At 51.2% G+C, this 15,286-nt stretch overlaps 1 protein-coding gene across 1 annotated transcript in view; it reads left to right on the forward strand.

Moving 5' to 3' along the window:
* The first annotated feature begins 6,218 nt into the window (after positions 1–6,218).
* LOC119107956 (uncharacterized) overlaps positions 6,219–15,286 on the forward strand; it is a 28,045-nt gene continuing 18,977 nt past the window's right edge. The window contains exons 1-2 of the mRNA XM_037231547.1: positions 6,219–6,416; positions 14,848–15,082. Of these exons, the coding sequence (XP_037087442.1) occupies positions 15,022–15,082 (61 nt within the window). The 5' untranslated portion in view covers positions 6,219–6,416; positions 14,848–15,021. The remainder of the gene's footprint in view (positions 6,417–14,847; positions 15,083–15,286) is intronic.

Genomic DNA, 15,286 nt, shown 5'->3' on the forward strand with positions numbered 1-15,286 from the left:
TGTGGTCGAGGGTTGTGTTTCTGAATTTTTCGAGTGGGCATGCTCAGAGTTTCGCCACATGACTTGTATGACTAGTTGATTTAAGCGTTTAAAGGTTATCATTTTAGAAGTGTAATCATTTTTGTCCACCGGTGGACCACAACTAAATGTTAGCTACTGGGCTAACGCTAAGCCGACTACGGAGACTGCAACGCCTGGTGACTAGGTTTTGTTGCTAAGATTTACAAGCGAGCATGTTAAAAACACGTCACATGAGTTGCATCGCTTATCGGTTCTGACTGAATGGTGAACATTTTCGTACAAACATGGCTTGGCCACGTTGATACACATTGTTAACCATTCGGTTTGCAATCAAATTTTCGTCTTCAAATTTGGATAAAACATATCGATCTACAATCTATCTTCACGATATCCTCAATGTCTGCAGAAACCCAGATAAAGAATTGGAAAAGCTTTTGAATTCTATCGGTTTTAGAAAGAGTCAGTTAACCATTGTAAATTAAGAGCGCCGGTGATTTCTTCCATGCAGTCGTTCAACGCCTGATTTCTACAGCTTACTGACCTAAAAATGCAAATAGAATTGAGCTCACGGTAGCTCCTCGTTTCTGTTCTGGTTACCAGTTAAAAATAACAATAAAACGGGGAAAATCGTGTCACTTGTTAACAAGTAAGCCATACCCGGGGACTTTTTTTTTGGGGGGGGGGGCACCATAAGATGGGCTTTTGTCAACCCTGTGTTCCCCTTGGCAAGGCTCTGGCTACGCCCCTGCCTACACACAAAAGCAGATCAAGTCGCGTACGTGGGCAATGAAATGTCCGTTGGGCCAATCCATACTTAAAGCAGACAGCTTCCTGGAGGTTTTTTCTGTGGTGGGATATGATATAAGGGAAGATAATTGATCTGATGAATCAGATGAGATCTGATATAAGGGAAGATAATTCGGGGAAAAATACTGTTGCAGGTGTCCAACACATGTTTCATACACCATGTAGAAGTAACGCCGATCCAAAAGTATGCAACAAAGTAGCCACACGATCAGCTCGCAGTCAGTCATGCGGGAAACATCCAGGCCAGGGCAGTGACCACCGACGGCGGACAGGAGCAGGGCCCAGATAAGGAACATGTGACAGATGGGCCTTATTACGTGGCTTGATTCTTAACAGAGAACCTCTAGTTTTATGGATTTTCTAACATTGTTTCTAGCACTTTCAAGCTCCCGAATTTGTTTCCGCCTAAAATGCTGCGACAAGTCTTACTTCTTGAAAAGCAGCTAGCGAAATGAAGGCGCATGAAAACCTGGCGCACTGTGAGCCATCGACCCACTTCCAAAATTCTCACCAGCCTATATCCATGCCGCAATTTGGCATCTACACTGTGGAGGCAAATGTTTACCTAACGACCCAAAATACCTACCCGCTCGTGGAATTTCGTCTCCCCAGGAAAGACAATGCTAAAATGGAGGAATAATCTAGGGAAGCTGGATAGCCTTATTTGCCAAATGACAGATGAGTCGAATAGGCAAGATTGTGCACCAGTGTGTTGACATTTGACATAGACATAGACATAGACATAGACATAGACAATAGACAAGATTATGCACCACCCTAGATGCATAGCCAGCATAGCAGCCATGACATTTGAATAAAGAGCGATAACAATTATCATCCCTACCCCCTCCCTTCCCGGTCATCGGGCCCGCCTTCCAGAAAAAAAGTTCCTGAAGTGCATCCCGAGCTTGCCCCCCACTTTTTGAAACGTTCCTACGCCTATGCCCAAAAGTAAGTTTGGAAATGATGAAGTCATGGGTATCATGCATTACTATCATCGTCATGCATTACCATAGGTCCGGTGTTCAAATTTAAAGAAGGATTGCCTATCATTTCCACTGAAGGTATCGAGAGCACACGCATTATAAGTGTGTAAATTGCCACCATTATTTTGCCTAGATGGGATATGTTTTAGTCATAGTCATAGTCTGTGAACGGGGAATATTTCCACTGAAAGTATCGAGAGCATAGGGACTATAAATTTGTAAGTCGCCGGCCATCATGTTGTATAGAAAAGGATAGAGTTTATTCATAGTCACAGTTAGTCATAGTCATTGCTATTGTAATGAAACAACTATCTGCGCTAGCCACTCACCAGATGTCGCCAACATTTGATAGATGAATTGACGCATGCTGCAACCATCTGGCGCATTTGCATCAGCCGTATTTAGCTCATTGACTATTTTGATATCAGCAGATGGCGCATTTGCATCAGCCGTATTTAACTCATTGACTATTTTGACATCAGCAATACCAACGAGCCATGGCACAAAGGCAGAGCGGAAAGCCACAAACGCTGCGAGAGTGTTCGGTCTTTTTTCTTTTAAGCATTGGTTTGTACTTAATGACCCTGCTTATGACATCACACCTTCGCTGATTATATTAAATGCAAGCAGCCAAAATCAGAACAAAAATCAGGGCGTAGAACGGTGTAAAATGAATGGTTTTATGCAAGAACTGAGGCGACTCAATAGCATCGCTGATGTACTAATCATCAGGGCCTCAACAATAATATAGTTACATAATCAATATTCCGGGCTATCGTCCTCAACAGGCACTTTAGCAGGTGCATAATCTTTCGTTCGGTAAGTTCAGTTAGTTTTTCTGGTCGTAGTCAGGTGTTATTGAGTCCTGAATAATTGATGATGTCGAACAGTCAAACATAAAAAGGATCATGACACGAAACATCTCCCTGGACTTACTCCAGCAATTCCAAGACGTAATTCATACTGTCATTGCGGCGAATATTTGAGGGGACCTTTTCCAAGTGATTACAAGTGTTGTGAGTAGGTAAGCTGTCGCCAGAATGTCCTTTCCCAAGACGGACTGACGGGACCGGGATCACTTGACCTTAACTGCGGGATCCGGTGACTTGTGAGACGCCAGCTGCAGCGGTGAGCGCAGGAGGCTGTGAGGTCAGCTGCAGCGGTGAGCGAGGGAGGCGGTGACACGTCAGCTGCAGCGGTGAGCGAGGGAGGCAGTGACGCCAGCTGCAGCGGTGAGCACGGGAGGCTGTGACGTTAGCTGCAGCGGTGAGCGAGGGAGGCGGTGAGCGAGGAAGGCCGTGACACGTCAGCTGCAGCGGTGAGTTTAGGAGACAGTGACTTCAGCTGCGGCGGTGAGCAAGGGAGGCGTTGCCTCGGCCGCCGGTCATCGGATGCGCCGGTGACCACGATTGACCTCGGTCAGGTCAGCCAGCCCAGCGGCAGGCACATCAGGACGGCTCTGGGACATCAGCGGCCGGGCCCGATTTGCGACCCGTCCGGTCACACCCGCGGCCAACAGCAAAACCACTCCAACCGCAATGGCACACGGCAGGAGCCGCGCGGCACACGTACGGTCAGTATACTAAACGTTAAGCGTGGCCCTGTCGGCCACAATGCTCGATACATATTCATGTTTGGTTGCCGAGCCACCATATTTGGAGCACCCTGCAGTGGAACATAACTGAAGCACGCCACATGGGAAGTAAACACACCACATTTATGATAATATGCTCGATGGCCTTGTAGTTTCTGTTCGCGAACGCCAAGGATATCACGTCATTCCACCTGCTCGTCCGATGTGTTATGTACAGCTATTTTGCGCTCTGAAGAATATCTTGAACCTGGTCTCCGTTGAGATCAACACATGCAATATTTCAAAATGCAAAACCTCCCAAACGCGCTTCGAGTTTCATGCTTCTGGTACAGTTCCCGGTGGCCGCGCCACCACAACGCGACGGACCACGCCAAGGCTTGATGCGTGACCGAAGCGCCACATACCGCGGCCAAAATAATCCGTCAGAGCGGCATTCACGGCTCACACGTCACGGGCAGAGACGGCTACATCGTGGAAGGCGGATCGTGCGAGCACCGGTGCACAGTAACTCCAAGGTATATGTGGCTTCCGCTATGGCAAGCAAAGCCCTCCGTGTTCCTTGGCTCAATACAATCCGCTGACTTAGCGGACCAAGTTACAGCAGACCAACATTCATGGATGTTGCGTCACAAAGAGTCGACAACTGCACCCAAAACACCATTCACAGCTGACCGGCCTCGGGGCGTGAGCGTACGGGCGGCGTGAACCGAGCCGCTGCGTCCGGCGCCGGCGCGGACAGCGGTGCCACCGTTCCATGAGGGTAGGTGTCGCGTCCGCGTCGTCGGACAGCGCCGCCGGACGGATGGTACAGCCAGCCGCCCGGCCGATGAAGTCACCGGACCGGTTTGTCTGCAGAGTCCGGCTGGGGCTTGCTGGAGCCATGCCAGCAGCGGCAGGGGTCGCCGGACACCGGGCGTTTTCAATGTTTCGGGCGACAAAGGCGCTCGGCACCTGCAGCTTGTAAACACCACCCGCAATCTGCCTTCAAGCATGTTGGAACGTTGAGTGTATGCAACGCCAGTCTGCCGGGCTGAGCGCGCGATGCACTTGCTCAGCAAATCCCCAATAGGAAACGCCATTACACACGACATGGCCACGGATATGTGAACAGTACCAGGCAGGAGCAGATAGCTTCGCTCCATCTCTTGGTTCGATCGCATTCTCAAACGTTTCGAAGGAGAGCTGACAGCGTGTCGTCCGAGCTGACGGCCGTGGCCGGCCGGGTCGCCGAGCTGCAGCGGGGCCGGACCTCGAGGTGCCAGGGCACGCCGGGGGCATGCGTCACCCAGCCGCCGAGGGGGCGCGATCAGAGACGTGACTCACCTGACCTCGGCGAGGGCACCGCTGGACAGCCAGATAGTGCAGCAGTCAGGGCGTCAGGGGGCCAGCCCGGGCCGCTTGGGGAGCAGCACCGGCCTGCTGTTTCAGCAGGTCAGCTGTTCCGCCCTCAGCTGTGATTGTTCGCTCGAGCGCGCTGTGCGTGACTGCGGACTGTGGCACAGCGGTAGGTTTGTGAGGTCAGCTCAGGACAACCAAAGCATGATAAGGTTAAAATCACGCCCAAGGCGCACACTAGATAACCGGGACTCAAGAAGGTCCCGGACATCTGCTCTTAAGATAAACCTTCGGCACTGGTGTTCAGTATGACAGCATGTCTAGTCGAGATGCCCGAGATCATTGTCATCGTCGCTGGTTAATTCCCGGTCGTATTCACACGCTCAATCAGTGTCAACTACTGGCATATTATTCACAACCAGATGCCGGTACCAGCGCCATCTAAGGGGTGCCCGCCCTCGTGACATCTCGAGTGAAAAACAGTCCACCAAGCTGCAGCCAGTTGCAGCGTGTGTTGTGAGCCTTCCTACAATACAAGTGAGCTTAGAATGGTCAAAACACCTGGTGCACCACCAACGCCGACGCACAGACGTGCGTGTGGCAGGTTGTGGTGCGGCAAAGGCGTTTGACGGCGTGACACGGCACCGAGCTCGTCGTCACCGACACCCGGCCGGAAGAGCTGACGGGCGGACAACAGCCCCGGCGGCTGGCGGCGGACCGGAGGACCAGGCGTCCAACAGCCCCGGCGGCTGGCGGCGGACCGGAGGACCAGGCGTCCAACAGCCCGCAGGACGCCAGGCGGGGCTCTGAGCTCCGGAGCAGCTGCCTGCGATCCCACCGCCGAGCTAGGCTGACGGCCGACGGCTCAGGGAGCTGGACGGGCATCGCGCCCGCCGGCCGTCTGCTCCCATTCCCCGTCGACGGACCTCCCCTCGAAATCCGGTAACGCTAGGGCGTTGTCCACTAGCGGATTCTGATGAGGTTGTCGCGTCCAGGTTTAGTAATAATATGGGCCTTGTAAACGGGCCAGGCCTCCGAACCAAGCTCACTGTGGCGAGGCGGTCACTGTTCGGGCACGAGCCTGGCGCCTCGCTTCCGATAGAGACGCGGCGGCGGCCGCGGGCGCCAGCGGAGCGGAACTCGAGCACGCGGTATGGCCGGCCGGCCGTGGCGCCGCCCGCGGCCCCGTCCGGCTCCGGATCGGGCCCGCTTTCCGCCCGCCATCAGCACCTGGCCGGCGGGCTCCGGCCGGCCAGGCGCGCCGCCAGGCAGCACACCTGGGGGGCGTCGCCGACACAGCCCGGGCCGCCGCGCGCCACCGCCCAATGGCGGCGCGCGGCGGTCCGGTCCGGCTGAGCTGCGCCAGGGGCGTGCCCAGCGTGCGCCACGACGGCGGTTGCTGGCTCCGCCCGTGCGGCTGGCGTCCGGGCTCGGTCGGCGTACGGGCCGACTGCTAGTCTGCCGGTGGTAGCGGCCGGCCGGGAGGCGGACGATGGGAGACAGCCGCCCGGCCAGGCCTCGCTCCGACAGGCGAGCGGCGCGCTGGACACACGAGCTGTGAGCGGCGCAGTGACGTGCCAGGTGGCACGTGTGAGTGAGCAGTGCGCCCCACGCCGCCTGCCAGTCCACGGGGAAAGACAGCGCGACGTGCTCGCCCAGCTTCCCGGCCTGGGGTAAGTAAAGTGGTGAAGCAGGTGAAAAGGGGAGCGTCAGACGCGCAAGCGTCGCTGAAATTGAGCATTGGGCGTGAAATGGCCTGCTTGCCAGTCCACGCGCACAGGCTGGAGTTCGCTCCCCGTTCCAACACTTCAGTGAGGGAGCTCGCTCGTGGGTGCGCTTGCCACGAGGTTTGCTTTGTTGATCATCTCGTGGCATAGCACCTGTTGGTCTTGCAAAGATCGGTGTTAGGGCTGCGTCCAATATGCTCCCCCGACTGTTTGTTTTCGACTTCCAACATTTTTTAACAGTTAAAATGGTGCTTTGGTGTAGCAAAATACCGTTGGTAAGGTTTGCGAACAAAACAGTTTTGCATGACAGCTTCCAGCTATAAAGAGCACCACATCCCATTGTTGAAACCGTGCGCGGAAAATTAACCTACACGTAGTCCAGAGGCTTTCACGGGTTACATTCACCTGATCCAATCCTCCCTCTGCTCATGGGGCAGTGACAATACCTACGTGCTAACCCTTATGAGTTGTTCCCACCTTTCATCCAGCCGTTGTTAATTTTTCCCGCTTGCACCCAAGCTTACTCTTATGGCGATGACTGCACAAGATGTGCAATTGAAGCTATTCTATCAATCACTCAAACAAGTGCGAGCAGTAACATTGTGAAACCTTTTTAAAATATCAGCCCTACGTTTCGTAGACGTCTTGCCCATACCCGAATTTTTACCAATACCAATCGTAATTTTCCGAACATATATGCCCAGCTCAATGCGCCGCGCAATCCGGCGGGATACCTGCGGACCTAGCCAGCCCGTTAGGGCTTCCAACAGCAGTCCATCTCACCTGCTGATAGAGGCTATCGCCTGTTGGCAGTTGTATTTCTCTGCCGAGGAGCCTTCACACCTAACGCCCACCAGACCAAAACCCTTTTCCGGCCGCCAGCCAGCAACACGCGACCAGGAGTGTCCCTGCCTCGATGTTACCCAGTAGCAGGCATAATGAAGCCTCAGAAATAAGTATAGTAGTAATATTGGCACAAAAACGGTGCAGTTGACGCGACCTCAAAACTAAAAAGTGATAACCTCAAAACTGACTAAGTGATCATAATAATTACATCACGCATAACGCATAATGACAACAACCATAAAGACAAACCGTCAAGCTACCTACGTAGGGGTAAAAGTAGCAAAATATTGCTGGGTATAAGACAAAAAAGTAGTAGTGGGCAAAAATACAGCATAACTGTCCGCTACTGTCCCTAAGTCAATACCTCACTCACCTCGATATTAGTGCACATCATGCAGCAACATATCATATAATATATTTCATGTAATGGCAAATCCATGCCGTCTGAGAAGAGACCTGTTCAGCGGCGCAGCAGCTCATGCAGTCCTGTTCAGGGGATCAGAGGTCATCGATCCGCGGTCCGGCCGCCCACCAGGCTCAGTAAGCTGGCTGCCAGCTTGGTCAGGCAAGCTGACATCTGCCTGTCAGCTAAGTCGATAAAGTCCGTGCAGCGATGGCTGGTGTTTCGGCGTGAGTACACATCGACCGCGAATGGTGACAAGACCTGCCGGGCTGGAGGACCGGAGGTCAGGGAGCTCAGACGTCCAGCGGTTTTCCCGGGCCTTGTTCTGGCGCCGTCACACGCACCATCGTACAATGGCGTACAACCTGTTTCACCACCAAGTTTGCTACTTGTATCAGTAGCTGCCAACCGCCTTCAACGGCATTTTGATGCCCAGGACAGGGTGCTTTGTCGTGTTCATTACTCGTTGTCTATACCTTTTGACTCATTCGGTTCGGCTGGTAGAGACGGATACGCGATGCACTTGAAGTAGAGACGGACACGCGATGCACTTGAAGTAGAGACGGATATGCGATGCACTTGAAGTAGAGACGGATATGCGATGCACTTGAAGTAGAGACGGATACGCGATGCACTTGAAGTAGAGACGGAAATGCGATGCACTTGAGGTAGAGACGGATATACGATGCACTTGAAGTAGAGACGGACACGCGATGCACTTGAAGTAGAGATGGATATGCGATGCACTTGAAGTAGAGACGGACACGTGATGCACTTGAAGTAGAGACGGACACGCGATGCACTTGAAGTAGAGACGGACACGCGATGCACTTGAAGTAGAGACGGACACGTGATGCACTTGAAGTAGAGACGGACACGCGATGCACTTGAAGTAGAGACGGACACGCGATGCACTTGAAATAGAGACGGATATGCGATGCACTTGCCGTAGAGACGGATATGTGATGCACTTGAAAGACCTGTCAATCATTTCGGAAACTTCTGCGTGTGAACAAAATATGTAATGATACTTGTGGACCCCAGGCGCATCAAATTTGGTGTCAAGGGAAGATTGGTCATTTTAGGGTTTTTTGGCGATGTTGGCTAGTGTTGGCTAAATATGTTACGCTCTGACACATTGTTTTGGAGCCTGTCCGAAAGTGAGGTCGGTTTGTCAAAAAGTCCACAAAACGGTGTCCGGATGGAAGTGAACATATGTTTATGCGTGCAAATATGGAAAATATCATTCATAGCGCATATATGTGTCACGCGAATTCTTTGCCAGGGACTAATTGACGTGGTTGCAGCACGCTGGTTGACTGCAATCAGCCTACAGTGTGCTCATAAACGACAACAGACCGTGCGAAACAGACCTCCCAGGACCGTGGGAAATGCGTTAACGTGTGGGCACCGCTCTTTCTTGATCTTAAGGCACTTGACACCTTTTTTGGAAGCTTGCTCTTCAGACGGCCTTTGTCCCTTCCAAGGCCCCATGCTGCGTCCGCCCCTGAGCGGGATCACTTCAGGCTGATCCAGGTATCAGTTGCCTGGATCGCTAGCCGCAACAATGGCTAGCAGCGTCTTCAGAGCCCCTATGGTGCAGAGGAAATTCTCGGTGTGATTTACACGGATTGTGGTGGGGTTCTGCGTAAAAACAGTCGGTGCATGCAGGCGATTTTTCATGTATTTTACCGAAATACTAAGAACGTAAGATCCATGGTTTCCGCAAATGCCCGCCAAACCATGTGTTTGCTTGTGTCAAACGTATGACGTTACACCATGCTGGCTGGAATTTTTCCTTTCACAAAACTGCTTATGATCGTGGAAAGTAAGACCTGGTCAGCTGGCCCATGGGTTTGATTCAGTTTTGTAATCTTGTCGCCTCCCACTGTTCCTTCCAGACGTTTTCCAAACTGTAAGTCAACCGAACCACCGGACGGGTTTTACCCTTGTCACAACGCCCGAGATGGTTTGATTCGATGAAAAGTACTTATTAGCTATTGCCCCTCGGTTTCGCGCAGACTCCTTACTAGGACGTCTAACATCTCCAGTTTAATCACACATCTCCTGTTTTTATGTTTATGTCCTCAACCCCGATGACGGCAGTATGGGTAGGTATAATGGAGCACCACCGACCAGAGCTAATGACGACGGGTTAGGTGTATTGGAGCGGCACCGACTACAGCTTGTTATGTCCTCAGCCGTGGTGACTACGATATGGCTCAGGTATTTTGGATGGAGGGTGAAGTTCCAACCGAGCTCGGACGTTGGAGTTCCAACCGAGCTCGGACGTTGGAGTTCCAGCCGAGCTCGGACGGTGGAGCCCCAGCCGAGCTCGGACGGTGGAGCCCCAGCTGAGCTCGGACAGTGGTGCCCCAACCGAGCTCGGACGGCGGAACCCCAGCTGAGCTCGGACGGTGGAGTCCCAGCTGAGCTCGGACAACGAAGTCCTTTCGCTCCGCGCGCGGTGCAGCGGGCGACGCCGTCCGGCACCTGCTCGTCCAGACGGTGTGGACACCGTCCGGTGCTGTGAGCGGACCGCGGCTCGATCTTGCGTCATTGCCGTGCAGCGGGAAGGAGTGGCCGCACCAGGTGTGCAGTCACGGCAGTCACGCCCCCGCGCCGCGGCCATTGTCGGCTCCTCGCGACGTCGGCCAGCGTCCACAGTCACGCCAGTCACACACGCACACGCCGGCACGGTATTATACGTCTCCTTGCAAAAGGCGTAGCTCGGTATGCCGGTGTTTACAGCAGATAATAAATACTCCATTTGGCCTTTATTTGGGGGGCTTCTGACGCTTCTTTTAATTAAGAGTTCAGTCGCTGTGTGTGGCAGGATGGAGACGAGACGCATGTCAGGCGAAATATCTTCCGTTCAGTTTATTTCCAAAGCACCAAAAGCTTACCAAACTTGCCAAAAGCTTACCAAACTCTTACCAAAAGCTCAGAGCGTGAAGTGTGCTTGATGGAATAACCATCGCTTGGATGCTTTAGGATTTGGAAAGCCGGACTTTAAAGCTGATCTTACGTGATATCTGCCACTCGTTGATGAAACCATGCAGCTACATGTGAGGTGTCACGAGGCCGTCATAACCGCCGTAAGCAGTAAGAAGTTTTGGGTAATAATGATTCGCGGACGTTGTTTGGTTTCATCGGCACTTGTCAAACGAATAATTTTTTATGACGCGTTCTTCGAAACTCATACGCGACGGGAAACGTCGCAACGATTAAAAGCGTTCATTTGGAAAGGAGCGACGTACCGCGGGCTCAGGGTATCTTGCACAGAGGTGGAGAGGATTACGCTGAAGTGATGTCTAGCGCCTATGCATCTCGGTCTTGATTTTAAGCTGCACAGGCATCCACACATTGGGAACATAGCGCATCATTTTGCTGAATTGTGTCTGAGTAATATGGAAGAAATCTCTTAGTGTTATGACTTTTCAGTGAACCACCCTATCATTCAGCACTGGTTTCGTGTGCAAAGCTGCTTTTTGTTGTCACAGCACGAATCACCCACATTGGCCCGCCGTGGGAACATTTTGCACAAAACGTGCGCAAGATATATGTCTTTACCGCAGTCAAATTTCACAATGCTGACGTTTACCGGCTTTCATTGGTCTCAAAAAAGCTGGGGGGGGGGGGGAGGGGACTAGCAGCCCACCCGCCGTGGGGTTGATGTCTAATTATCCAATCTTTCTACAAAAAAATATGTTGTAAACTCTGGTTCCAGTCGTCTCTCTTTATGATAATCGGCAGATGCGCGATGCGTACAAGACCCTTCAAATTCTCAGTTGACGCCACCGCCTCCTTGCCGGGCTGGTGGCATGTCTTTGATGTGGACACCGGGTTATCACCATCGCATGACGCGTGGACGACGCCTGCCTGGCCTAGAATTCAGGCCAAGTCACTTAGCACCAATCGTCTCACTCGTGTCGGCCGTATATTATCATTACACCGACCCTTCGTAGCCACATGATAATGCCCTCCTGGCTAAATTACGTCCCGGCTGGACGTTTGACTGCGTTTGATATTACACCCGCTCTCAGATGGAGCGACAACATGGCAAACTCGGGCAACGCTGAGCGGGTTTACTCCGCCGAAGGACGGTCGGCGGTTTGTGTATTACACCGGTCGGCGTTCGTAATGAGTGGGAAGAGATGGTTCGTCGCGTTAATGCCCCATCATCGTGCACTTGGCTGTCAGCACGCCTAGCAACACTGGGTGTAACCGACTAAGCGGCCCACGCTGCGCTGCCGGAGTTGCGCCGACGGTTTCTGTCACATGTCTAGAATGCTGCTGTTTGACTCAGGCACTGAACGATGCCTATGGACGTCGGCCGCAGTAATAATGACGCGTCGTGAAAAAAGTATTATCTTGCGTGGTGCAGTGTAAGTACTTTTTGTGTTCGCGCTTGGGTGAAAAATATTGAATGAACCATATTATTCAATAAACTCTGACATTTTTCTCAGCTCAAATGCAAAAATTGGTCAATTAGTTGTAGTGACGATGCAGGTATACGCACATGGGTGCCGAATGACGAGAAAAGTTGATGTGCCAAGGCCGTCGGAACGAGCACCTTTCAGTGGCAAAAGGATAAAATTAGGCACATTCCGCTCTAGTTGGTTTGCCCGGTGGCACCTCTGCTATGTTGCACCCTTCCTCCTCGCCGAAACACCGATATTTCACGCACAGCACTTGCACAAGGTAAAAATGAATGCATGCTTAGAGGGAGTGTTCCACACTTATATGGACTTTTAAACTTAAGTAGTCATCTTGAAGACCATTCGGTGTAGTTTACAGCCTGCCCTTCTTAAGACCTAAACGCTTCTAACTTCTGAGCTATTTGCACGCGAATATGTGAAAACTATTTCGGGGAGACTTATTCAAGATCACCCATCTGCCCATGAGTTATAATAACGTCATTCAAATCCTCCCAGTTTATTGGGCATGCGACGAACAAGGCCACGAAACATATATTTGCTAAGCCGTTCTTATCTGGCGCTCGTGAGCACGATTTCCAAATGAAATGGCCGTCAACTGGTTCTCAATTGATGTGATGCAAGGTACAATGGCGAAATCAAACAATGACGTATTCAGGAGCACGTTTATCAAACAAAAATTTGTGTCGTCTAGAGCAGCGTTTTCGAAAAAACTATGCCCGTTGGGCTCATTTCATTATATTTTATGCTTGCTTCAGTACTTTCATTTGTGAAGCAAAAGCTTTCTGAGCTGAATCTAACTGAATGAAACATGTGGAATAAATTTTTCGTAGCTGGCATATCTGTGATATTTTTGGTATTATGTAGCGAACCATAGGGTCAAACTGCTCAGCGACGGGGCTCTAGTCTATCTAAATCTAAGTCACCGGGCAACTGCAGTTACATTTAATGCGATGCATCTACATCATACTTTAATTTATGCTCTCTCCGCCCAATCCCAGCGCACTTACGCGTCTGTGCTGATAAATTAATAAAAAATCTGCCCGCATTTTCTCCCGATTTTTGCCTCCGAATGACAGTTTAGCATGGCGCACGTCTCGAATATTTGTTCACTCTCAAGCCTCGTCAAAGTACCGCAAACGAAACGTTGGTATACATTACATATAACTGAGCATACAGACCTTGAACAAGATTCGAGCATTTCACCGAGCATTTGAATTCTGTGAAGAAGATCGGTGTTGTAAACAAGACGTTGGTCGAGCTCGGGGACTACTGATCTAAGGGACTAAGTGGATGGAGCTGAGCATTCTGATGCAAACATTCGAATGTGTGACCAAAAATTTTCATCCGGTAGATATTGAAATACCGAAATCAGCATAAAGCGCTCATGACATGTCGAGTATTTATTGAAAAGTACAAAACAGTTACCAAGGTACTCAATGATGAGTTTTTGTTCTGCTAGGAATTTTGTATCATACTATTATCTAATTTTCTATTTAAATTAGATCTTCCCTGTAATCGTAGGAAAAAGATGGGGTGCTTAAGGCCTACTGAAGTCGCGTTCAAGTCCCAGAGAGAAGGCATTGTACCGCAATGCCAGTGCGCCATTAAAGAGTGTTTCACATTTCTATTGGGTTTTGAACTGAAGTAACCATCTTAAGGACCATCCGGTGCAGTTCACAACCCTGCCCTCCTTAAAACCTGAACCCTTCTAGTTTCTGAGCTACACGGCCGCTGATAAGTATAGACTATTTCAAGGTCACTAAGGCATCCATGACGTCATAATAACGTCATTGAAATCCTGCCAATTTATTCATATCTGGCTTTCGTGAGTACGACTTCCAGATATCACGGCCGCCCATTGGATCCCAATCAATGTTGAGCAAGGTATTGACGAGCTTATTTACTACACAGGGAAATTGTGTTGTCTAGAGCAGCATGCTCCACTTAAAAGGATACCAATAGTTTATAAGTGAGCTTATTTCATCATATCTGATGCCTACTTCGATATATTCAAATGCGGGATACTCCATTTAATGTCCGGGTTCCCTTGGTATGTTTGGCAGCAACACGTAGGAGCATTGCAGCGTTGAGATCAAAGGTCTTGCAGCATAAAATAGTTATTGAGATTTTGAATGAAATGCGGTAGGTTCCTGTCCACATAATGGGATTTTATACCTGTTTTGAGAAAATGACGGAGTTCATGTGCTCACCTTCAGCAATTCTATTTATATTTGACCCAGTATCTCTCAACCTGCAACACCACTGAAAAGTTGTCGACGCCTTGCTCGGTATGCATACATATGAAGCATCACATGTAAAAATTACCAGCAATCATGTAGAAAATTCGAATGTATGTTACCGCAGATTTGAGTGTCGAAATGAAACCGAATGTGCAGCGCTAGGATGTATAGAATGCTTAAAACTTTTCCATCTTATCCGAGGGAAAAATCCGGAACGCGACTAGAATTACGACGCACGCTTTTCTTTTAGACCGGAATGGTCACTCTAATGACCTTGGCACCTGGCACAAAGAGCTATTGACGCTTTGTGTTAGTCCATTACATTTAGCATGACGACGTTATCTTATCACACGTTGACAAATGCTCCGTTTATGTGTTGCTGATGGCTTGTTTCTCACTACAGCTGTTTGTGATTAGCTCACGCACTGTCTGTCCTTTGGCTTCAGTGCACCGCTCGTGGGAAAGAACACCGCGGAGCGTGAGCACCAGTGACGGCTGCTGGACAGGTGTCGAGTTCGCCAGTGACCTGCCCACCGACGCTGGCCGCTCCCGGGGGCCGGCGCTGACCAGAGGGGGCAGCTCGCCACGCGGCCGCCACCCCGGCCCCGGGACAGTTCAGCATGGCCATCTGCAGGACAGCGCTGCTGCCGCTACGGGTGATGCTCTTCTCATTCTACGGAGGTAAGGGACGGCGTGCCGGCGAGCCGGGCGCCCAGTCGGGCCTCATTCTACGAAGGTGAGGGACGGCGTGCCGGCAAGCCGGGCGCCCAATCGGGCCTTATTCTACGGAGGTGAGGGACGGCGTGCCGGCGAGCCGGGCGCCCAGTTAGGCCTCATTCTACGGAGGTGAGGGGCGGCGTGCCGGCGAGCCGGGCGCCCAGTTAG

Source organism: Pollicipes pollicipes, unplaced genomic scaffold (genome assembly GCF_011947565.3).
Source record: "Pollicipes pollicipes isolate AB1234 unplaced genomic scaffold, Ppol_2.1 Scaffold_6686;HRSCAF=7923_pilon_pilon_pilon, whole genome shotgun sequence".
NCBI lineage: Eukaryota > Metazoa > Arthropoda > Thecostraca > Pollicipedomorpha > Pollicipedidae > Pollicipes > Pollicipes pollicipes.